The sequence below is a fragment of the Abramis brama genome, assembly GCF_963993115.1.
Source record: "Abramis brama genome assembly, chromosome: 10".
NCBI lineage: Eukaryota > Metazoa > Chordata > Actinopteri > Cypriniformes > Leuciscidae > Abramis > Abramis brama.
The window spans coordinates 11246027-11272387 of NC_139972.1; the positions used below are offsets into that span (position 1 = coordinate 11246027).

General features: G+C 35.7%; 1 protein-coding gene across 1 annotated transcript; it reads left to right on the plus strand.

Annotated features, from left to right (window-relative positions):
• Positions 1–1923: 1923 nt before the first annotated feature.
• fam181b (family with sequence similarity 181 member B) lies at positions 1924–4447 on the plus strand. The gene has a single exon (XM_084126825.1). The coding sequence runs from the start codon at positions 2580–2582 to the stop codon at positions 3543–3545; it is 966 nt and encodes a 321-aa protein (XP_083982951.1). The 5' UTR covers positions 1924–2579; the 3' UTR covers positions 3546–4447.
• The last annotated feature ends 21914 nt before the right edge of the window (positions 4448–26361 follow it).

The window sequence follows — 26361 nt, forward strand, 5'->3', positions numbered from 1 at the left end:
TCATAACATTAAGGTTGAACCACTGTAGTCACTTGGACTATTTTAACGATGTTTTTACTACATTTCGGGGCCTTGAAAGTGGTAATTACATTGCAGTCTATGATGAGGTCAGAAAGCTCTCAGATTTCATCAAAAATATCTTCATTTCTGTTCTGAAGATGAAAGTCTTACGGGGTTGGAACGACATGAGGGTGAGTAATTACTGACACAATTTTCATTTTTGGGTGAACTATCCTTTTAATAAAAAATATCATAGTGGTCACTTCTATTCTGTGAGAGGGAAACGGACTTTGGTGTGGTTTAAAATAGCCGTAACTTTGGAAACGTGGAGGCGAATCCTGTAAAAATAAAAATAAAAAAAGCTTGTTTTTACACTGTTGCTATTTTTCTATTGTGGTACACAGTTTTATTGTGAGGCCATGGCAGCTTCTTTGGGACCCCCATTCAGGACCGGGTCTAGAGCCGGGCTACAGATAATTAGATCACTGCTATCAGTTTCACTGTCTCTTTTCTACATCACAATTTACATGATAATAACACTCTCGATGGTCCCCCTCTCTCAAAAGCGCTTAGACTTTCTCCTTTTTTTCCCCCTTTCCAACATCCAAATGATTCACTGCCTCACCTAAAAATGCACTTATGGGGTGGGAATAAAAAAAAAAATCCCTGGGAAAACCTCTCAAAGTGAGAGAGAAAGGGGACATGGCAGAAACAGTCCATTGGCACGTGATTTCACAACATGCTAAGTGAAATGGATGCGATAAAAAAAGAAACTTTGTCAGGGCTGCTATAAACGTGTTTAATGCCTGGGAAAGTAAAGTTTAGTGGACTGAACTGGAATTGGATCAGATTAAATGCATCTGAACTGACTTTACACAAGTCTACGGGCTCTCAAAAGAAAGATGGGACAAAACTATATTTTTCTAAATACTTTTGAAAAGTCATCATGTCCTGAAATTTCAACACTTTGGGCCAAAAGCATTCTGCATCAATGAGCAAAAATCCTTGTTTCTGAGCTATTTGATTGAGAAAAACACTAAATCGAACATTATCTTTGATATCAATTCATCCTCATTCAAACACTCCCAACATCCTCAAGTGTTTTCTTTCTAAGCCCACCATATTCCAAACCAGAGCGACGTCCTTTAAGTGCTTTCACTGAGATCAGGATCCGTTCGGACCCCTACGAAAGTCCCAGTGTTGGATCCCTCTTCATTATTCACTGCTGGCCAAGAAACTTCCTGCAAATGCTGAATTGTTTACAGCGGCTATTTCACTCATACGCAGGATTTCTTAAGGTCAACATTTCTTCTGGCACACTGGGCTTGAACTGCACTTTATTCCCCTTTAATTTAACAGCTCCGGCAGCTTTTCTAGTTAAATCGACTGTTCATTATTGAGCCTCATTTTACGAAGGGGCTGTGAGGTGCAGTTTAATGAATCTCTGGCACAAAGATCCCTTTCACTGCCCGAGGAAGAATAGAAGCTATTTAGACCATGTAGGGCTGTATGTCAAAGGCAGCCTATAATAGTTGTCAGGCAGAGGCTAAAATTCCCACTGGTGCGGGAATGCACGAGAAATCAACTTCCACCACGAACAGATTAAGATAGTTGTAGGAAGTTAGAAGAACATGTAGAAAAACAAACAGTACCTGTCCCAAAGCATGCATCTCTAATTAAGCGTTCACCTTAACGCACAGGACCAAATGCACATGTCCGGAAGGTTTGGTCAAGTTTATACAACATATGCATTCAAATTCAAGAGGTGTATTTTGTGAGACATAAAAAAAAAAATGTAGATCACACTGCATGAAACTTTTGAATTCTTTAGGGGAATAAAATGCCACACTGCCACAACTAATTAAAAAATGTGTGAGTGCATCAGATACATTATTTTAATAATCACTTAAAGAAGGTGTTTCAGAGTTTATTTCACACTAAGAATCAGTTTAAGCTAACTTGAACAAAGCATAAACTACATTGTTGAACCTGGAAACATTTGCTATTTGATCATTCATGTGCTAACATTTTGAGTCAGGTGTTTAATTTACAACCTATTAAGCTCTGTCTATTTCAAAAGTTTAAATCAAATTTAACAAATAAAACTTATTAGTCTTTAATAAGATCAAAGTAATTCAGATTCCTTGTGGGCAGTCCAATGTAGTTGCTCTCAGAGAATTCATATCATACAATGTGTATATTCACGTAGACATATACAAGAAGACTTGACCAGGACAGATGAACCCGAGGCTATTGTCTTTTTACTCTGTGGGATGCCTCAAACAAATCCCTCTTAGTTGCAGGTGGTCAGGCGTGAGCAAAGAGTTAAGTCCCAGGGTCCCTCGGCCCCTCCCCTTTGATGTCCTGACATCATTGGCCCTGCCCCCTAAAATAATCCTCCCTTCCCCCAAATTCCAGCTTTCGACAGAGTGCAGACGAACTGTAAGGGTGTCCTGCACAGGACCAAGGGTTAGCAAACCACCCTGGAAATGCAGATAATAAATATGCTTTAGGGTCTCTAAAAGACAATTGCATACATCCTGCGTGAAGGTGTTGTGCTTGTGGCAGAGAGAGAGGAGATGGCTGTTCAGGCTGCCATCATGAACTCTCAGTTCTTAAACTTCTGTTTTCCTGGCTCGGTCATGGATTATGAGGTGGAAAAGGGTCTGGAAGGGGGTCTCCTGGGCGAGGTGGACTGCGAGGGTGACTTTAGGGAGACCACTAGGGACCTGCTTAGCTTCATCGACTCGGCTTCCAGCAACATCAAACTTGCGCTGGACAAACCTGTGAAGTCCAAGAGGAAGGTCAACCACCGAAAGTACCTGCAGAAGCAGATTAAGAGGTGCACGGGTATCATCTCGCCAGGGACCACACCGGTTCAGGAGCCATGCAAGAAGCAAGGCTCGCCCCAAAACCCGACAAGCAACTTCTCCAGCAAAACACCACCCAAGAAGGAAGGGATACAGGCCAACCTGCAAAGCAAGAGTCTGGCTGCCCTTTTTAACCCAGCGAAGGATGTACGAGGAGAGAGGGCCAAGAAGCCCCCGCTGCGGCATCGAAACCTTCCTCCATCCTTTTTCACGGAGCCAGCCAACAGCTCCAGAGTTACATCCACGTCTGGCATGTCGCTCAAAGACCTGGAGCGAGGGACTCCGGAAGCGGCAGAGTTCTTGGAGCTTCTTGGACCCGACTACAGCAACATGGTCTCGGAGCAGGATCTATTCCACACCGCACCTATCAGGATTCAACAGGAGGTGACCATGGGCCCCGAGCCATATGACTCCCACCATTTTGTAACTGGTGGGTTTTTGTACACCGAGCCTTGGGGCACTTGTAGCGACACCCCCAAAAAGTCGGGAGACATGCGGACAGTACCAGTACAGCCAAATCTTTATACTCACACAGACCTTTCTGGCAGCGTGCCTGTGGAACAGAGCTCGCCATGCGCACTTACCTTTTCAAACTTCTTCACAGACTGCTCCACACCGCCGGTTTCTTACGATCTGGCAAACGGATACAACAGAGGGAGCTTTTCTTCTCTTTAAGCCAGAGATTTTCTTTTTCTCAGACATTACATTGGGACAAAATCACTTTTGCATTTTCAGTATGGCATTGACAAAGGACGCTATCAACATGAAATGTCCATTTTAATCCTGAAATATTTGCCTCAAAATCAGCTAATGGACCCTTTTAAAACATCGCTTGATGGGATAACATGTATACAGTTGCAAACTGTTAAGGCTTACAATCTAAAGATGGCCTTAGTTTACATATATCCTTACAGTTTACAAAATTTATTGAAAACAGAATGCATTTCTAATCATATATTAACAAAACTATGCCTCAGAGTTTTATGTTACTTTGTTCCCTGTAAATAAAACAACGACAACAAAAAAAGTATTCTTAATATATGGATACACTTTGGACCTCTTACTCTTGTAACATGGGCATTGTTTGATTGACAATATAAACAATTTGAAACAATAAGATACAGAGCTGATCTCAGGGGGTTCTGCTAATTTGTTTAAATATGTCACAAACTAAATAGTTACATGCATACAGTGATCCCATTAAGTATTTGAATGCTTTATCCACACTTAAAATGTATGTATGTTTTTTTTTTTTTTATGAGACACCAAAATATCAAATCTAGTGGCATCTGCAAACAAATGAGAACTACGTTAGAACTAACTTCACTCAATCATTTTGCAGTTATTTTTAATCAAATGCTGTCACAGTGGCTGTATGAAGTTCCCCTCAAGTTCACATAGACAACAGGTGTAGTTCATCACATTAACTATGACATGATCCACTAATATTTAACAACCAAGTCTTAATTTTAAACAGAATTTTTGGTTGTTTTCTAATTTAAAAACTTTTTTTTTTTGTCATATATTTTCTGTGCTTGTGCTATTTTTCTCAGAAATAAATGCCACTTGGATTGATATTTTGTATTTAATGGCATAATATTATTATAATATGTGTTTTAAGTGGAAAAATACTTTTTAGGGTCAAGACAAATTTGAAACATGAAACATTCTGCAACAGTGGCAACCAAGACAATCTGTCTACATATTTTTTTTTTATAACTGTTTGTTCATCTATTGTTTGTTGACTGCTTAACATGCAATGTTAGAACATTTTTATCTAAAACAATGGCTTACAGTTCCCTTAAGGCGAATGTTTGAATGAATATACTTTATACTTCACAGAATAAGTTCTCTGAGGTTGGTCTAGATCTGGCTTTTTGGTGTATTCTGGAAGAAATGGAAAACTATGAGTAGGCTATGTAAAACAAGTGATAAAAAGGAGAAGGAGGTGGTAAAAATGTGCAAAATAAGCTATATGATGTATTGGTATTAATGGGTTATAGTTGCAGTACACAAATAATCATGTTCATCAAAAAAGGAGCACAACATGAAAACAGGAACTATATACAACATTATTTTGTAACACCATTGCCTTACATTGGTTTAGGATAGAGAATTAAATTAGGAATGAGACATTTCCAATTGCATTGGGAAACAACAAATAGTTAAAATAAATTAAGCTAATGAAATATTTTATATTTAGTTGTAGTCTTAAATGAATTTTATGTGGGAAACATCAGCCAAGAGTAAAAAAAAACCCTGTGTTTTGTAATTTATATGCTTACTCTTCACATTGTTTGCAGTACGGAAAAACAAACAAAAAAACAAACAAAGAAGTGAGAGCAACATTTAGTTTGTCTGACATCTTCTATTCAAGATACTTGTCTGTTTACTAGTAATGAATCACACATCTAAATCTATGGACTACAGGGGCACTGGATGGACGTTTTGTTTGGTCATAAAGTCATGGGACAAAATAAAGCTGGTCTTTATGTCTATTAAAGAAAAATACTTCTTTGCATGTTTATTTTTTTAATCAGTAGCCGAGATTTCGATGTGCAGCATGTGTTAAGAAAACTCAAAACATAAAAAAAGACAGAGAACCCACCCAGAGAAGTGCATGTATGACCATTTCATTCGAACTATATGGCAAACAAAAGGGTGTAACACTTCTCAAGTTATGGCACCATCTGTTGGCCAAAAACGTCTCCATCCTCATTTGACGAGTTCAGAGTCTTTTGTTTCATTAGAAATGAACTGCAATCCTGACTTTTTATTTAGTACACTAGTTTAGTTAACATTAGTCTTTATTAACCAAATTTGCTGTGCTTGTTAGCATTTCTATTGCATCAAAAATTCTTAGTAGTTTGTTTATGAGCCCCTGATTGAGAAACTTTGCTCTAGATCTTCCAGATTCACATTATTGTGAATGATACATACACACACGGCTATAATATAGTTAAGGAATAAATACAACCTGTTGCATTTTTCCAAATATCAGGTTAAAATCCTAGCTTTGCAATTCATGAAAAAGATTAAATGAAAACTTTCAGTTAGATTTTCTATAGCAAATGTTTCATTTTTATTGTGCAACATCTTATTTGATAAAATCCTAAATGGATCGTGCAAGAATGGTCTCAGCATATTAAAGTCCAAATGATATTACTTATTCAAATGCTATAGCCGCTTTTAGGTTCAATAAACAGGAATGTTTTATGTGTTACCAGCTTATCTCACCTCCTGTTCAAGGTAATTAACACGCTTTAACACCTCCATAACTTAAATGTGTGAAATGCTTTACATTATACACACCTTGCATAATCTTTACATGACTATGTTGCAGAATGATTCGTTGTTTTTTTTCTTTTACACAAGATGGCAGTGGTGCTTCAAGCAAATCTTTACATCAGGGCGTGCTTTTGATATCCACAGTAGCCTATAATTAAAATGAGATATTTCTTTGTGGTTTGCGTCACCCCACTGATGTTTCATATCTTTATTTCATGTCAGAGGAAATGAAGAGTAGACTTATATTAAGAATAGGACTAAATTCAAAGAATATGAAGATAATAACTCAATTAGTTTTTATAATTCGTATTGTTATGAAAAATTAACTGCTACCTAGCCTACTGGGTAACTTGTAGTTCTACACATAACACGTGTGACCGTTTTATTGGTCATACAAAATGGCAGCTTAACAGTTTTATTTTAATAAACAGTGTAATAAACTGTTTTATTGGCAGAGGCCCACCTGTCGTGTCTTCCCATGTTTAATAAGATGTCGAGGCATCATTAGGGAGTTCTCTAGTCAAATGCGTTCAAGCATTTCTTGACATTGTTTTTAATGTTTTGCCTAGGAGATACAAACACCAATTTTGCTCGAGGTAAGTTCCGGTGATTTTCTCGCGTTTTTTTATTTATTTATTTACTTATTTACGATATGTATTTTTTTGTAGACTGACGCAGTGCGCATGCACTGTAATTAATGAAATGCACCTGACGTGTAAACGAATTTGAATTGAATCGCATTCTAACGCTTAGGGTAGGCTATAGGTATAAACGGCTACTTTTATAATCTGAAATTGGATTCAGTTCATTTGGATTGACAACGTCTGAGTATGTACAATTTGGGCTACAGTGGAGGAAGTTTCAGCAACAACAACACACACACACACACACACACACACAAAAACTGACTAAAAAATCTAACAAGAAGAACCTCTACAAGTTTTCATGGATATTCACTCAAGTATTCATTTCTGTCTGCATCACATGGAGATGTTTATCATAAAAATGACAGAAACTTGATTCTGCTCTTCACTTATTTCCCCGGAGAGAAAAGAAAATCACATAAACATCCACAGGTGAGCTGTTTAACACCAAGATCTATTCTGATATCAGTGCCTCTCTATTCATATGTGACATAATTATAGTGACAGTTTTCACACTTCACCTCCTGTTGACCCGCATTGCTTGTATTTAGTAGTTTGCAATGTCTTACAGCATGACATTCACTGTTTTTTCTTCCACAAACCTCATTCACTTCTTGTCAACAGCTCACGTGTGATTACCCATAGTTCTCTATTCCGATAAATGTGATGTTTAGCATATTGGAAAACACTGCAAAAATGTTAATTAAGTTTGTTTGGATGTTTAAATGATTAATCTGCTGTTGAATATTTTTGATTCATATATTATTTACATCACAACAGTTTTGAGAACACTTGCAAAGTTTCTCGGGGTAATACAAAAGCATTGAAAAAAATGTTTTCCTTCCATCTCAATTTTCCCCATCATGTCCCTTTAGGGGTTCTGTACTGTTTGTAAGTGTTGTAGCTAGTTGCTAGAACATTGCTAAGTGGTTACTAATGCATATTGTTTTGTTGTTGCTAGAGTTTTTCTAGGCATTTCTTGCTTGGTTGGTTGGTCTGGATGATATCTATATTGCAGTTCAGTTGCTATAGGGTATTTTGGATGATTAATAAGATTTTCTAGCTGCATGCTGGGATGTTGTTGTTGTGGTTGTTATACTTCAGTTTCACAGACAAGGCTCAAGTCTAGTCCCAGACTAAAATGCATGTTTGAGCTGTTTTAACTGAAAGAAACTTGCACTGACATATCTTAAAAAATGCCAGTGCCATTGTTTTGTCTCAAGATGCACACCAGTAATGCTTTTTAAGGCATGTTTATAAAAGCTACTTAAATGTCCTAATTTAACTAAGGCCTAATCCTGGCTTAATCCTGTGAAATCTGTGAAACCAGGCCTTGGTGTTCTGGGTTTCAATGGGTGATATAGTGATACTAAGTGGTTGTTTGGGTTTTATGGTTGGTTTAAAGTAAAGGCCAGTTGCTAGCAGTTGTTAAAGTGTTCTGTGTGGTTGCTTGAATATTGCTCATTGATGGAAGAAATTAAGCTTTTAGAAACTTTGAATCATTTGCTTCACAAAATGATTCCCTGTTTTAAAGTGCTTGAAAGGCCACACGTTATGGTGTAAACTCAGCCCAAACATACACAAAACCCAATTACAAATGTTTTATTGAAGGAAGGTGTGATCTAGGCTATTAAATGCAATTAACAAATCATCTAATACCATTATGAAAGTGTTTTTATAATATGCGTATGGCTTGTTTTGTTTGTTTTATGGAGCGCTTGATTAATCAGACCAATAAGAGACTATACAAATGTGCCATTAAATGTCTACAAATTGATCAAATTGATCTTAGAGCAGGCAAATATAGACACTATTTCATGGGTTCACAGAGATCACCCTTAGCTGTGAACCACTAAAATTTCAAATAGTGTCAAAACGATGATGTAACAAATCCTTGTTTACTGAAATCACATGATTGTGCCAGTTTGATATGCACTCTGGATCACTGGTTCGAAGAAAAAAAAGATTCGAAGCTTCACGAAGCTTGTTTTGAAAGTCTAATCCTATATGTCTATGATATTGTTTTGGCCCGTTTTAAGTCATGTAGCTTTGTAACATCTCTTCATAAAGCCACATGGCTTGAGGTCATTCATGTGTGGGCAAATAGCACTGTTCACACCAAAGTTTAATACTAATACTTTTTAATTAAAATGATTTAAGAATAAACAACAGTAGTAGTGATGCTTGTCTTGACGACCACCACAAATCAGGCTTATCCGGTGTGATTTGCATGTATAAATGGTGTTGATCGACATTTTTACATGTTGTAACAATCTTAGTCTTTATTGCTGTCACAATTTTGTCTCAATCAAAAGAAAATGTAGCTAAACACGCGAAATGGCAAATCCCCTTTAAATTGCCTGGCACAACCCTCCAGGCTAAATCACTCTAATAAATCTGGCTCTAAATACTTCTTCCTGTCTAGCTGCCAGATTTCTTTTCTTACCCTAAAGCATAAAAATTTAAGAGAAGATAGATAGAAGAAACTCGGTTTCATTCTTACACATGCGTAATGCTGTGAGCGATTTGCTCTTACAATAGTCAAATAGTTGTCTGCATGCACACCATTTGGAGCCCTCTAATTCATCACTGGACAGGTATAAGATTTCACATAAAAATATGGTGTTTGGATCAGGTTAAGATTGTAAAAAACCCATACCTAAATGCATTGCCTCCCAATAGTATTCTGAGTTGTCCGCAGTGTTGCACAGTCATAAATAAACAAACCACTGCATCTGTCTTTCTGTCTAATTTGCGGAGGAGTGAAAGTAATTGTAACAAGCTGCCTGTTTGCTGTTAACGACTGGCAGTGGGTTCAGATGACATCTTTAATGAACGCCGAATTTCTGCCCCGATGCTGGAAGGTCATGGTGTAAGATAAATGTCAAGGGTATTATTATTTGAGAGCAGCAGAAACGAGAAACATGTTTCTCAGTGTGTGTTTATTAATTAGAGAGTTTGTGCTTCAAATCATCATATACTGCATGTCACATTGCCGTAGAAACATTGTAGGAAAATGTTAGGAAGTATTTTCCCTAAGAATAGTGCTACAGTAGTTAAGTTAGACATAAGTCATATATCATTGATTAACCCCCCCAAACAGTGAGGCATTTACAACGGAAGTGAAGAGGCCAATTTATGGATTATTTAAAAGCAGAAATGTGATGCTTATTTTATGAAATTTTGTATTTTATATAACACGCATTAATTCTTCTATAAAATTTGTGTATTAGTCAAGCAGTTAAGTCCTTGTCAGTCTTATAATCATTTAAGCCATTGTGTTGTAATGTCAATGACGTTGTAAAATTGGATTAAACCACCAAGAAATGGTTAAACTATTTTTTCAACACTGAAACCATGTTAACATATATTGTTTACACTGTGTGGATATACTATTCATACAGTGAGTATTTTAACGTTTACAGATTGTTCTATTCTCACTTCTAGAGTCCCTCACTGTAATTCATATCTGTGCTTTTAAAAATAAATCCCAATGTATTTTTGTGGTAATCAATATTATACCACAACGTTTTAACAAAGGGTTCATTTACTTTATGGTAATGAATCCATTTTTTACCATCCAATCAATTCCCAATAGATAAAATAAAGCTATAAATCTCCTGTATCACTTGAAAAGGTCACATTACAGAATTAAAATAACCTGTAGTTTTTTTTTTTTTGTTTTTTTTTTAAATGATAAACAACTTTGATTCTGTGACGCAAATTGTCCACCTCCTCCTAGCAGTGCACGCTGAAAGCGAGATCCAATCTAAAATTGCAAACGATGTCCTGATCTCCTCTGGAAAAGGGGCTTTAATAACCCTGAAGAGTCCTTAGAGAGGAATAAGATCTTATAAAAGTGCAGAAAATCCCATTCCCCATCATAGACCTCTCCTTCGTAATTACCAGATCTGCCCCTTCTCTAAGGTGAAGGACGCTCTCTTCTGAACACTCCTCGATGTGGGCCAGTTAACGTTCAGCTTGAAGTCCAAGGACAAAAACGTTTTATGGTCATTCTGTGTGTATTAACAATCTTTAATGACTAATTGGATTAATTCAGACCTTAGCAAACTGTATCCACTGCATAAGACTGAACTGAAAAAGATGGTTAAAAGGTGAACTTGATAAAAAGATGTAGACTAATTTGCAAAGTAGCAGTGGTCAAGCACTTGTAAGTTGCTTCACCCGCTCTTACTTCTCACGGTCATAGTTAATAATTAATTATAAGAAAAGATATGCTTTTAGCTCTAAAACATAACTGCTTAAATCATTGTAAAATGATCAATATACGCTAAGCTTGACTGCTGTAAAAATCACCAAAATGGCAGCAGCAAATGCAATGCAAATCCAGCAATTGGATAACGAACTCAACAAATTTTATAATATAAAATGTCATTTTATTCTGGTCATGCACTTATTCTTTATTCTTCAGTATTTTGTGAGCAAATAATGGATTTATTTTGTTGGTATGAGCCTTGTAAACTAATAATTTCAGTCAGAGTCAGAAGACATGAACATTTTCCATTTTGAATTCTGATATTGTGTGACTGTAGCCTATGAAATATATTTCTTATATATTCCTTCTTTGAGGAAGTATAGTATAGTCTATTATTGTGTTTATTATCATAAATAGTTTTTTTTTAATCGTTTATGTCTTTTATCATTATTGCTGTTGCTTCATAAAACTGTATATGTAATTCTGATTGATCAAAACTGTTGTAAAATTCTGATACACACAATGTGTGAAAGAAATATTGTCTATGAAAAAAGTTGGATCTTTACCATTAATAAATGTAACTATTTATTGAAATGTTTTTAATCAGTGTTTTTATGAATGCAAATCTGTCCACTACCATGCTGGTTTCGTTTTCTGCTGTCCGGCACTTTGCAACAACACAACCTTGTTTCTGCAGCGACTTTCAGCATGTTTCGTTTTACCCGGCGTGAGAAAGTAACATAAATCACGCGAAATCCAATCAGAGCGGTCAGACTGAAAGGGATTTCCAGAAATGTGATTTGTAGGGGTGGGGAAAAAAATCGATTCTTAGATGAATCGCGATTCGGGACGTGGACGATTCTGAATCGATTCACAAATGTCAAAAATCGATTTTCTAAAAAAAAAAAAAAAAAATCTAATAACGTAACATTGAAGGAACGCAAAAGGCGGAACTCTGAAGCGGACGTGCAGTGCGCGGACAGTCTGTGGCGCGCACATAACAGAGACGCGCACATAACAGACGCATGATGGCTGAGCGCCAAATCCGAACGGCACCAGAGAATGTCTTCGTTAAAAGCTAACGTATGGAACATTGGCAATTTCATTGTGATCTATTTAGTATTTTTTTGTATGAGAGCTAATTTCTGTATTGTTTAGTTTTCACATCAATATGCTGTGTAAACTGATCTGATCTGTATGCAATATGTGCAATGCCAGTCACAAAAAGTTACATTTTGACTGTAAGTTACTCTCTGCAGAATGTTCATTCACTTTCTTTGCTATTTTTGATTGTGGTATACAGCAAACATTTCAAGTCATAACTCTTTATTATTTAGTTGTGTATAAGTCAAGAGCGACTTTGTATGTTACTAATTATTCAGAATATGCATAAGTCCACAAGCATTATACGTTATGATAGCTTCAGGTACATAATTCTATATTTTTGAACGAAAACTGTTTGTGAATTTGCTACAGCAAAATGTTTTTTTTTGTCTGAAGGATTATATTGCTCATTGGAAATAACAAGAGGATGTTGGTTAGAAGTCTATTATTAAATGCTAGAGATTCAGAATATGCTGAAGTTTGTATTAATTTACTACAAGTATGCTGCTAGTACAGGCACACATTTATTTTCCTGTTGGTTCTCAGCAATGTTGGGACATATGCTGGCAAATGTAACCTTACAGTTGACTTGCCAAATCACTTCCATTTGTTTTATTAATACAATTAATATAGGAAGTATTGGAAGTAAGTTCGTTATGGGTCATCATAAATACTTTAAATACTTTAAAAGTACCAAGTAAAAATATTTTTTCAATGTTTTTGATAAAAGGCACTTCCCTGAGAATTGAACTTAATAAATGTGAAAAAGACACTTTAATGTCTCCGTTTGTCATTCTGTATTGCAAAGCAGATGAGAGTAGATCATGATCAGAAACCTGATTAGAAATCATTATGAATAAAATCGAATTGTTTTGAATCAAAAATCTTTTTGAATCGAAAATCGATTTTGAATCGAATCGTGGCCTCAAGAATCGGAATCGAATCGAATCGTGAGATGGTAAAAGATTCCCACCCCTAGTGATTTGAATAGGATTTCAAACCCCATATGAATGTCGCTCAAAATGGATTTATAAAAATCACATTTCATGTGATTTTTGTCGTTCACACTTCGGATATGCTCAAATCGCATTTGGACTGACAGTCTGAACGATGCAGATCCTTCTACAATCCAATCCTATGGGATTTTTGTAAAACCATTTTACTGTGCATCAGGTGAAAATCATAATTTCACATCGAAAAGTAATTGCATCAATAGGTTGTATGATTTAATATCTTATTTAGTTGTATATTATTTTAAAGGTGCACTATGTAACTTTTTGTTCAAAATGAACCAAATTTAAATAGCAGCTTTTCCAGCGTCGGGTCGAACAGTTCTGAGAATGGTAAGGACCAGTTCCAGTTTATTTCCACTTAAGCCTGGTTCGGCAGGGCACGATTACGGACCGTTCTCAGCCCGGGATTCTCTGCAGGGTTGGCTAATCGAATAGAATGTTTAGTGATGTAGCAACTCAGGATTGGTCACTTGTCTGTGTCACTTGTGAGTGGCAGAGGTTAGTTGTCACAACAAGCGAGAAAGGTTGACAACATCAGTGGTGTAGTCTAGTTTTTTGTAGTGAGTATACTGTAATACAACCTCCCTTGAATCCCTGAACTTAGGGATTTGAAATTACTTTTCAATGTGTTTTTATTACTCAACAGGTGAGTATAAGGTATTTTATTGAACATATACAGTAAATTATCATATGTAGCTCTCAGAGTTGATTGTAAAGCATTATCTATTGTGAAGATCATTTCATTATGGTTGTTGTAGTTGTGCTGGAATTTATTTTTAAGGAAGTACCGTGTCTATTAATGGGTAAAGCTAGTCAGCTTGAAATCCTTTCCATCTAAACTGGTTGTTTTATGAGCAGTAGGATAACCATATTCATCCGCACAGTCACGCAGAGCCGAAGCACAGCCTAAACCATGTTCTTCCTCAAAATGAATGCAGTTTTGTTTTTTTAACCACTAGATGGCTACACAGTGTGCGTTTCTCTCTATCCTCTATTGTTGCACCATACATCTGTAATAGCTGTGCTTTAATTATTTATGAGCAAACTCTGTGAATATCAATCTTTAAAACATAAATTTGCTGCATTTTTCACGTCACTCAGCTTGATCTGACTGATGTTCAAAAGAATAGTAGCTATTAGATGCCTGTTTGTGGCACTGTTTCTGCATTTCCTGTCGGGGGCATTGAACCAGCCCATGTTTGTGGATTGGGGGCAGCCTCCACTTTTAATGAATTGTTTACCTAGCGCGCCTTGTTGCACACTGCTTTTGATGTTTGCCGAAAGCTGACAGAGAAATCTGAAAGCTGCCTGTTTTGTTTCATTCCAGGGTTCTTGTAATCGTGAACATAAAACGGAAACGGTGAGACTCTTGAAACCAAGATGACGTGTGTGGGATGAATCAGATATCTTTGATGGCTTTTTAAACTAAATATTTAAAACCCTTGGAGATGTTGCCAGCTTTCCCTCACTAAATGTTTGGATCAGGTAATGACACCTGTGTTTATGATATATTGTGGAGCCATTTCCTGATTCTTTTATGAAGTTGAAAATCTACAGTGGCTTTATGGTCCCCTAACTTTAACCCTGTAAAACCTGACATATGAACTAATTGTCAGGATAATAAAATAAAAAATCAAACTGAATACCTTTATAATGCATGATATAAAGACTTTAAGTAGACTTAGCATCTCAATAATGTGTTATTCATTTAGCTTTATAATTAAATCATTTGATATTTTATTGTATAATACATAAAGTAACACTGTTAAAAAAATTATATGATCAATAAGTTATGAAAAAATGTAAAAAAGTTAATACAGATTCAACTTTTAATGTAATTTAAGTTGAAATGACTTAAATGTCCAAGTTGAATGTACTTGAAAATTTAAGGCAGCATTTTTTTTTTTACTTTTTTTTTTATGTTTTTTTGTCCAATTTGGAGCTGACTTGGTCAGTATAAACGTGTTATTGTGTGAAATAGGGCGGTGTGAAGATTATTCCAGAATTCTACTTTTGTGTTCTATGGGAGAGAAAAAAAAAACAAAAAAACAGCGTACATGTTTGGAATGATATGAGGTTGAAAAAAGATGACAGACTTTCTATTCTTGGGTGAACTATCCCTTTCAACCAAACCTGTATGAGCCTTCCTTAATTCAAAGACACAGATTCTCGGCTCTCATCCCGACGGCTGACACGTATCATATGGCTGTCATCATCTGCCTCAGATATTTAGCCAGTATTCATTTTGAAGGAAAGAATGTTACAGACTGCAATGGATTTGCCTTGTAGCCTAACTAATATGACATTCAAAAAAGTGGGAGGCATTTAATTCGCTCCCAGTTCATTTTTTTGATAATGCGCTGGCACTTTATGTGTGCAATCGTCTGAAACAGATTAATTTCCCCGGGTGCAACCTCTGGATGTCGTTTTGTCTGCTCAAGGTAATTCTTCCAAGACGTTGATACTGAATAGTGTAATCCGTCCTCATTAGCACATGCATTTCTTTGCCTTTTTTCTAATGAAATATGGAAAGATGCCTATGAATAACAAGGTTTTATACCATGACATTGCAAATGATTAGTCACTAGGTGGGTGAGTTGGCCAGAAACGGATTATTGGCATTGACAATAATAGAAAGTAGTGATGTCTAATTTGTCTATTTTCAATTAATTGGAATCTGCACTGAAAAAAAAAAATGGTGTGGAAACAATTTTTAATCAGAAATTACTAGTACATTTTTACAAATAATTATAAAGAAACAGCAAGGAACATTGAATTATAACATGAAATGAAAGTAGAAAGTCTGAATGAAATAGTATTTTCTTGTAACATTTACTGCAATAATCTTTGTTCTATTCACAGCTTTGAAAAATCATTTTATTTTACACTGTGGTTCTCAAGTCAGCAACTTACTGACTTATTGAATCAGAATCGATAACTGAGCAGAACGTAAAATGTTTTGGAATGAACTGAACCAAGGATTTGACTGATTGGGTGTAAAGTAAGCAGCCAAATATCAGAAATGTTACATAATATAACACACTGGAAATATGTTTGTGATTGTATGGACAGAAATATAACTACTTTTAATATATTAAAACCTAATATTGGTTTCACTTTATTTTGATGGTCCATTTAACACATTCTGTTGGTTATAAGTAACGTTGCACCTACATGTCTACTAACTCTCAGTAGAGTATTAAGAGTATTAGTAGACTGGTAGGGTTAGGGTTAGAATAAGTTGACATGTAGTTGCAATGTTATTTATAGTCAGTAGAAAGTCTGTTGGAGGATCATCACAATAAAGAGTTAGCAGATATGAAGCAGACACTCTACTAATACTCTAATGAGAGTTAGTTGACATGTAGTTGCAAAGTTATTTATAGTCAGTAGAAAGTCTGTTGGAGGATCATCACAATAAAGAGTTAGCAGATATGAAGCAGACACTCTACTAATACTCTAATGAGAGTTAGTTGACATGTAGTTGCAAAGTTATTTATAGTCAACAGAATATTCAAAAGGGACCATAAAAATAAAGTGTTACCAATAAAATTACTTTATTCATCAAATTTAGTAGAAAATGTGAGCATAAGATAAGCTGCATATATAGACATAGGTGGAGGGTTTCCGAGGAACTAGCTTACAGCAAACAATGAACCAGACTTTTTAAATGTTGAGCAAGTATTCTCATTGGCTACAGGATTTGCAGAGGCCAATCAGCTTGTGTTATATGGTAATGATGTGATTGCTTGCTGATTGCATGTACTAATGCTATTAGCCTGTGCCCTCTAGAGCTTCATGACTGAAGTAGATATCTTCTGAGACCAAAACTTCCAATTTTTAAAAGAAAAAGCCCACTTTTTTTTACTCTAAAGGTGAGTTAGATGGCAATAAGAATCTTATGAGTAAACGCTCGTCTCTTCATGTGCATAATCAGAGTCTTGTGAACTTGCTGCTCGTTTCTTAGGGAACAGAGGCATTAATACATTTCATTATGCAAAATAACTCACAGTAATTACAAAGCTCTGTGTACTAAATTTCAAATCTGAACATATAAAGACTTGTAATAAAATGTTAAGCTTACTATGAATATGTCCTCTGCAACAAACTTGAGAAATATAAGATGCGTCTATATCCACTTGACTGTAGGTGCGCAATTTCTTAATAAATTGGAAATTATAAATAGTCCATTTTAATAAGCAGTGACATTAAAGGGAGATTTATTCTCATGGGAAGAGCTACACTGAAGTGGAAAATGATCTCAGATTGGCATTTAGATTTCATTCTAATCAGGTTAGACACCACAGAGGCTTGTAAACGAAAGCCGCGAGTAAATGACGGTGGTGAAACTTTATAACAAAGTGACCTCATCTTGTAAACTCTGTTATTGAGGACAGTTACAAGACACAGCTGCAAAGAGTCATGAGGAACTAGTTTAACATTGACAGCTTGATCAGTATCTGTCTTTAAATTGCTTATCATTACATTTGTTACATACACAGAGGACACCGGTGCATGGGGAAGCTCTTATACATACAGTGGATGGATGGATGGATGGATGGATGGATGGATGGATGGATGGATAGATAGATCCTTTTCTCAAGGAACACTATATATAAAGGCTAGTGTTTTATGTATTTGTCTAGCATTTGTTGTCCATTGAGTCATAGCCAATACTGTCATAAATTGCCTGTGCATAGCACTTAATCTTTTAATAAAATGAGATTTTGGCCAAATGAGAGAAAAACTGAACATCTACATAGCTACAGTAAACTTTATAACCTGTAAGTTGATGAAAACATAATGCGCTGCACTTACGGTCTCAGATGCGGCTGAAATTCGCCAAAACGCCAAAACTTGGTCAAAAACTCTATCTGAGCTTGATTTTGGTAAAATGTTAATAATAAAATGACACATGCAAGTATCTGACCATAAAGCCCCAATATCAACTTTGACAACAGTGTTTAATTATGTTAAAAGAAATAGTGTTTTTTCTTTTTCCTGAAAAGTAGCGGGTTTGGACATACAAGTTTTCCGCCTGACAGTGACGATGTTATAACTGTGTAATTACATTAATTACTTTGTAATTACACTGTCTTTTTCTATAAACAAGTTATTTGAAAGAAAACTTATTTTTATATTTATCATGTATTTTTATTTAAATACTTTTAAATTGCAAAGACAGAGACTTTCAAAGACTTTCAAAGACATTTGGCCTCACACTGAGGGTAATTTTTGCTCTTAAAGTTATTGAACTGTAATACATTGCGTTGGTGAACACACACAATACCTTTTCATGTCCTTGCAAAGATGCAAATTTTATGGAAATTCCTCCTACATTTGCATCTTCGTCTCTGAGGATATGCCCGCGCACATAATGGTAAATTTTATGTCAATGATAAATTATATATCTAAAGCAGAAAAACAAACATTTTCTGCATTTGCGGCATCAGGTCTGTACTAAAGTTCATCCTTTATTGTAACAAAACAATACACCCTCGCAATGCTCATAAAGACAGAAACTTTTTACTTTCCATAAAGCAAAGGCAAGCATACCATCTGAATGGTTTTGCTTGTAAAATCAATCAAGGCTGAATCTATTTGCCCTCAAAAGAATCTCAAACCAATATGCACCAGTACACAGCAAATCCTCTGAATGTATTTCATCATATTCACCATGCCTTGCGATATGCACATTCTGGACCAGAGATAACATGCAGAGAGAAACAATATTGACAATGCAGAGGGTAGCGTATTAATCAAATAGAGATAAATCCATCCGTTCAGAGCCGGCACAATGGGAGACGGACAGCAAGTGGAGCGCTCGAGCTCCGTGGACCCCATAGTGTGGCCGAGAGTGGAGCAAGGACAAAGGGAAGGTGAGCGCCATTCACTTCATTATGTATATGTCACAATGTATCTGGAGAGAAAAGAGTTCTGAGCACCAGTCCTCAATTTTGAAAACTCTGTTGAGTGCCTTTGTAGTTCATAGCAATACTTGCCTTTGTACTACTATTACTGTTCCTGTACTGATTGTGCTATGGACATGTATGATACCTCAAATCATGAGGCTTATTGATGAGAGATGTGTTAGTGTTATTTACTTTTCTAAATTATCATATCACATTTTTTTATTACTATTTTTGCAAAAAACAGGCAAAAAATACATTAACATTGAAAAGTGTCATACAGTAATATAGGGACCAGAGTATATATATATAAGTGGTATAATTACGTATCGTCGCAGTCTGGCGGAAACCAGATATATATTTCGTCATTTTGACTTTTTTTCACAAATCATTATTGGTCACATTTTACATCTGTCTGTGGTTTTCGCAAATATTTAACCAATGAAAAGTATTAAAAAGAGCTTGTGACTAAACATTGTAACTCCATTGGATCCTCAAGCTGTCAGTCAAACCTCATAACTCCGCCCTTCTCTATCTTGAATGAAGTGCACATATTTTGGACCGTCTCTTGTTTACAATGCAAGGGTAAAAAACTGCTTGTTTGAATAAATACAGCGTTTTCTTTTCTCAAGGAACACTATATATAAAGGCTAGTGTTTTATGTATTTTTCCAGCTTTTGTCGTATAGTCATAGCCAATACTGTCATAAAATAGCCTGTGCGTAGCACTTAATCTTTTAATAAAATGAGATTTTGGCCAAGTGAGAGAAAAACTGAACATCTACATAGCTACAGTAAACTTTATAACCTGTAAGTTGATGAAAACATAATGCGCTGCACTTACTGTCTCAGATGCGGCCGTTCTAATGACGGGCAAAACACGCATGTCTGAAATTCGCTGGTCAAAAACTCTATCTGAGCTTGATTTTGGTAAAATGTTAATAATAAAATGACACATGCAAGTATCTGACCATAAAGCCCCAATATCAACTTTGACAACACAGTGTTTAATTATGTTAAAATAAATACAGTGTTTTTTCTTTTTCCTGAAAAGTAGCGGGTTTGGACTACAAGGTTTCCGCCTGACAGTGACGATATTATAACTGTGTAATTACATTAATTAATTTGTAATTACATTCGTTTTTTTTTTTTTTTTCTATACACAAGTTATTTGAAAGAAACCATCTTTAAAACGTTTTCATTTTTCATTTTTAGATGAAAATTCTGCCCGCCATGTTCTGCAGCACAACAGATGTGCTTAATAAGTGTGATCCTCAGGAGCAGCTGTGTGTTGAATACTGGTTCATTGACCATATGAAGACAAATGACGAACAGCTGGTTTCCTCCACCGCAGTCCCACCCCTTGGAAAAAAGAAGCCTGGTTTCTTAAGTTCATCGCTCAATGAATCCCAGGACAAGGTAATGCTACTCATCCGGGAAGCTTCAGGTGGATTCTGCAGCACTTATACTGATAATAATGACGATATTAAAATAACAATAACGTTAACATATACATCACACACAGTAATGTACTATAAATATATCATGGTTAATCGTCATGTCATTTTCTATTTTTGCTGTTTCATGAATTTTCTCATATTTTTTTTACTGTTTGCAATTTTGAAAAGTCATTAAATAGTCTCAATTTTCTTTTTCTTTTTTTACTTTAGATAGTCTTTTTAGATATCGTTTTTTTTTTTCTTTTTTTCTCAAATCTATAGGTTCTCGTTGTGACAACAGTAGGCGTTCAATGAACCTTATTCTTTTCCTGGGAAATAATGTTGGAAAAGTTCATTTGCTTTTTGCAACCAAGACTTTAAGGTATGGATCTATAGAGATTTTCACTTTAATAAATAATCACACCCTGGGAAATATTTATTGAAGTGAAAAGTGTCCCTTGATATTATCAGTCTCATCCTTTTTTTGTGACTGGGATTAGTGGAACATGATGAAATGTATAGTTCATAATAACTGATCTGTGTGTGGTGTGATGAATTATTGATTGCCACTATTATAGCTTTTTCTTTTGCTAAAAGGCGGCTTTGTTTGGTATGCCCATATATTTACATTTATAATGAAGTGAATACTGTAGAATCAATAATCTTGTACTAAATGTGCCATTAGCTTAAACAAACAAGTACGTTGTCTCTACAATCTGGCACATAGTTGTGGATGTGCATATATTTAATTTATCGACAGCTCATACACAATCAATGTGATGCATTGTTTCCATAGAAATAGCCCTTTATAACTAGACTTAAATGACAGTGGATTACAAGGTTTTCTTGTTTTGACACAGTAGCAAAATGAACCCAAATACTTATAGTGTCTCTCTTTGAGAATTATCCAAAAAAAGCCTGTGAATTCACTTTTGTGTAGCACAAAATCCTGGTTCTTATGCACTAACTGTTTGCAATCCAGTTCAATCAGGCACTAAATGTGCTTAATATATTCACCTTGAGAAGTTAAAGTGCCCCATTTTTTTTTTTATATTACCTTTCAGTGTGTAATATAGTTGTTTGTGAATCTAAAATGTCTGCAAAGTTTAAAAGATCAAGGTGCACGATAAATGGAGTTATTGTCTCCCAAAGAATTAACAGATTCTGAACTGCCGGAAATTAGTCACCAGTAATTCCAAAATTACTTCCTGCTCGAATCTACATATTGAAACAAATTTTCTTAATGCTATGGTTTCATTGGCTCCTCGTGAACAACATCTACTTTGCCCCGCCCTTAAACACTGAATTTGAAGCTTCTTGAAGAGTTTGGTTTGTGTTTTCGACAAGTCAAGAAGATGCTGTTTTCTGTGCTGTGAAAGCAAATCCACTTCCAAAGAATGGGGACTCAGGCACGAATTGATATAGTAGAACAGACACCATCGTTACTGTTCATATCACTTTGTATCAAGTGCTGAGGAAACCTCCGGAGCTGAAATTCAGATATGGTATTGAGTGCTTCATATCCGACATGTGCTGTAAGAGGTCGACCAATCGCAACAGAACAGACTGGGTCATCTCACCAATCGGAGCAGAGTAGGTTCTCGGAAAGGAGGGGTTTAGAGAGAATGAATCTTTTATCAAACCATTTCGACACTGTGAGAAAAGAGGTGATGCTGCGATGTATATTATGACAAAATGTAGGCGCTTTTTGACCATGGATGCATGTAAACCTATTATAGGAGACCCCCAAAACAAAATTAGGAACATTTAAAATAGCATAATATGTGCACTTTAAGTCACTGTCATTCTTTTCACCACATTGTTGACTGTACCTAAAATGCAAAACTAAAAAATTAGGTGGAAAACTGAATTTTGTTTGTTTGCATATACTATTGCAGCAGTTATTCATAAATAATATAATATAATATAATATAATATAATATAATATAATATAATATAATATAATATAATATAATATAATATAATATAATATAATATAATATGATTCACTCAAACAAGCACACTCTTGGACTTTTTAAGAGCCCCACTAGTATTCCAGTAAAATATGTTAGATTGTAATAGTCTGCTGTATATTCCACAACTCGGCACTCATCTGCTAAATCAGGAATTGAACCATGTGACCATTGCATTGTGTTTGTCTGTTTGCAGTTACGTCATTTGTATAAATTGTGAATACAGTCTATTTTTGCCCAAGTATGTTAATATGTAGTAGTCTGCTGCATCCTCCACAGCATAGCACTCAGAACCGACCCACAAAATCTGAAACTATGGCATGCAAATTGTGTTCAGCAAAGACTTTCATGTTTGATTTGCATAATTCCTGTATAGTGAAACGGGTACTAAAGCAATGTAGACAGTGCATGCAGATAAACGGTGCTATCAGCGAGTGCAATCCATTCTCAGTGAATCCCCCAACTGAGCTGTATTGAACGTAAGGTGGAATTGAGATGTTGCAGTGCCACAGATTGGAGAGTTGACAGGTCATTTAGTCTTGGAGTCACTGGGCTGTGAGATGTCAAGCTTCGAAGCGTCTTTTGTGTCAAGAGTCACAAGACTCGCTGCCAGTGAGCAGGAAGCCTTCTTGAATGTCATGCCATAGTTATTTACTGACAATTTGTGTGCCATAATATACATGGGGCAGGCATACCAATTGGTGAGAATGCACTGGCCAGCTTGTGCACTACACATGGATTATTATCACTGAAGAGGTTTACAGTGTTAAAGGTGCTTTTTTTCAACCTTAAAATATAGCTCTACTGTACATATTAAATTGGGATGTGGAAGTAAGTAGTATGCAAGCAATTGTAGGCTATGTACCCCATGACTTGTAAGCACACACATGATGCAAAAAACGTTTTAATAACTTAAGCCAGGGGTGCACACTGTGCGATTTGTAATAGTCCTTTTGCGATTGTTGCTTGTCAGACTGTACAAACATGATCCTCGCTGTAAGCCATGTCACACTGTAAGATCTCAGTTGTCATTAATGTCAGACTGTATGACAGTCAAGATGCGCTAAAAACGGACGCACGCAAGAAAACTTGTCCAGAGTTTTACATCATCAATCAATGACACGTTCGGTGATGTAAGATGCATTACACACGGGATTGAAATGGTGGCTACAAAGAAATCTCTAACATTAATTTTGCTCACGGCTTGTCTTGAAAAACGAAGACAATTTGACGGTCGTCGTAGGAGAAGTCACACTGCAGGACTGTGAGTCAAATCTTCTGACACTGCCAGAATTTCATCTGAGGTCAAATTTGATTGCAACGGTCATTAATCGGCTGTCGGTGAACATGTCAAACTAACGGTCAAAGACTTCAGATTTTATTATTTTAGGATTTGCAAAATTTGTCTCAGGCGGCTAAATAGCGGCCAAAATTGCACAGTGTGCACCCGGCTTTAGTTAGCCTGTAGACTTTTATTTTGTTTGTTTGTTTTCCAGTAATATTTAAGTCAATTTAGTTGAAGGAACTTAATCATTAAGATTTTTTTTTTTTTTGCATTCATCCAATGGTGTGAATTTGGGGTGGGGCTGTCTATTACTCTGACCAATAGCAGATGAGGGAAGAGTCTGGGGAAACCTGTTTGAAAACAGTCATTATGTATTTCCACTTGATGGCTCGATGATATATTCAAGCTGGTTACAAGAGCAGCTTGAATATATCACAAAATATCTCCATTTGTGTTCCACAGAAGAAATAAATATTTTTTCTTTTAAAAAAAAAAAGAAGTACATTTCAGCATATACTTATAAAATGAGTACTTATTATGAAAATAACATAATTTAAAAAAAGTATACTTTAGTGTAAGCTGAATGTATGTTAAATGCAATTATAGCTGAACTGTTTTGACCCACATAAGTAGGACTTAAATGCATGCATCTTTATATGTAATGTTTTTTTTTGAAATATGGTTAAAGTGTACTGACAAGCATTTGTCATTTCTGTTGAAACATGGCATGTATTTAAATATATATGTAATGAATACGCATGAATAACACACTTCAGTTTCATGAATAACACACTTCAAATGATTATGATTTGAAATGAAAAAAGTACATAAACACTGAAAAAACGTATTCGTTGAATTTAATCAATTTTTTTATCGTAAGTGGTTGCACACAATTGATTTTAGCTACATTTAAACAAATGCATTAAGTTGAACTAAAATTGATTAAGTTCAACAATGCATTTGTTTAAATGTAGCTAAAATCAATTGTGTGCAACCACTTACGATATTTTTTTTTATTAAATTCAACGAATAATTTTTTTCAGTGCATGTGCTTTAATATGTTAATCAACTCATCCAAATAAGTGGACTTCCTCAAAGCATGACAAAATATGATTAAAACAATGATTTAAAATGTACTCTTTAAAAGTAAAACTTTTAATTTAACATTATTTCAAAGTGCACTTTTTAAAAGTGTAATAATTCCTTTAAGAAACATGTCAATAATGTATTGCAAGACAATGATGAATGGCAATGGCAATGGCAATGACAATTTATTTATATAGCACAATTAAATACAATTTACATTGTCCAATGTGCGCAGTATTAATAAAAAATCATAAAAACTAACAACAATAAAACAACAGTACAAATATAGATTTGAATAGAATACCATAAAATGAAGCAGTGATTCAGTTATCAAAGTAAAAATACAAGGCTGCTAAAACTTGTTTTGAATTACATTTTATGCAGAAAAACGGCCATGGCACTCACAGGTCATCGGCGCAAGGGCAAGCATGTGGAGTGTTTACTATTACCTCGAAACCTTTTTGATACCAAATTGCTGACACTTATTGTACAAACACGGGGCAAAGTTTGTACAAAACCCCTGGCTGAACTCACTGTTACCCTCACTTGTTTTCACAGTCTGCATCCTAATAAGTCAGCAGCAAGGACATTACTGGCGCGGGAACCGGGGAGCTGAAGTAGACGCTGGCCTAAAATACATTAATTTATGCTAATAGCTCCACTGCAGAACAGCCGAAGGTTTGACCTCTTACTTACCTTTGCAGACACTTTATTCCAGTCAGGCCACACCAAACTCCACAAGAACCTCCTTCTGACCCTTTTAATTGATTTCAGCGGGAGTTCTCAAGATTCCTCAAACACCTAAACTGCAACAGCTGTGTGTGAGAGGATGGAGGAAGGATACTAGTATGATGGTACAAACTTCAAGGCCAGCGAGATGCATTTGAATTTTGCTCAATAAAACTGGGGAATGCCCTAAACCTTTATTGACCTTATCACATCTACAAGGATCAAAGGAAATCTTACCCAAGTTGAACTGTGCAGCCTCCGCCACCTCGGGGAGAACTGAGAATAGATTTTATCACAGCTGCAGATTCACAAAATACCCCTATTCAGCTAACCGCTCTTTTGAACAAGAAAGAGAAAAGGTCACAACAAAGTCAGGGTTTTATTTAGTCATATACACTAACAAAAAGTAACACTGATTCTAGTTGTACTAGCACTAGTATCATAGCCTGGCTAACGTCAGACCTCTTTCTCCATGTTAATCAATACTTGCCATGCTATACAGGTCTTGTCCACACAAACCTGAACCTGAATTAGTGCATATAATCTAATTTCTACTTTTTAGAGTGTTTGCTCAAAGTACATTTATTCAGTCAATTTGCCATGTATTCATCCATTAACATATATGCTCAAAAAAACATTGCTAAAAATCAAGCAAATATGAAGAGTAAATTACAGGTTTTTATCCTCAGCAACCATGTGTGCATGGCTGAACAATTTCATGGATGTTTTATGCATCTAATATGAAGAGATAATCACTAGATAGGAAAGCAACAATCTAGCAAGCCTAAAACATAATGCATGTAATT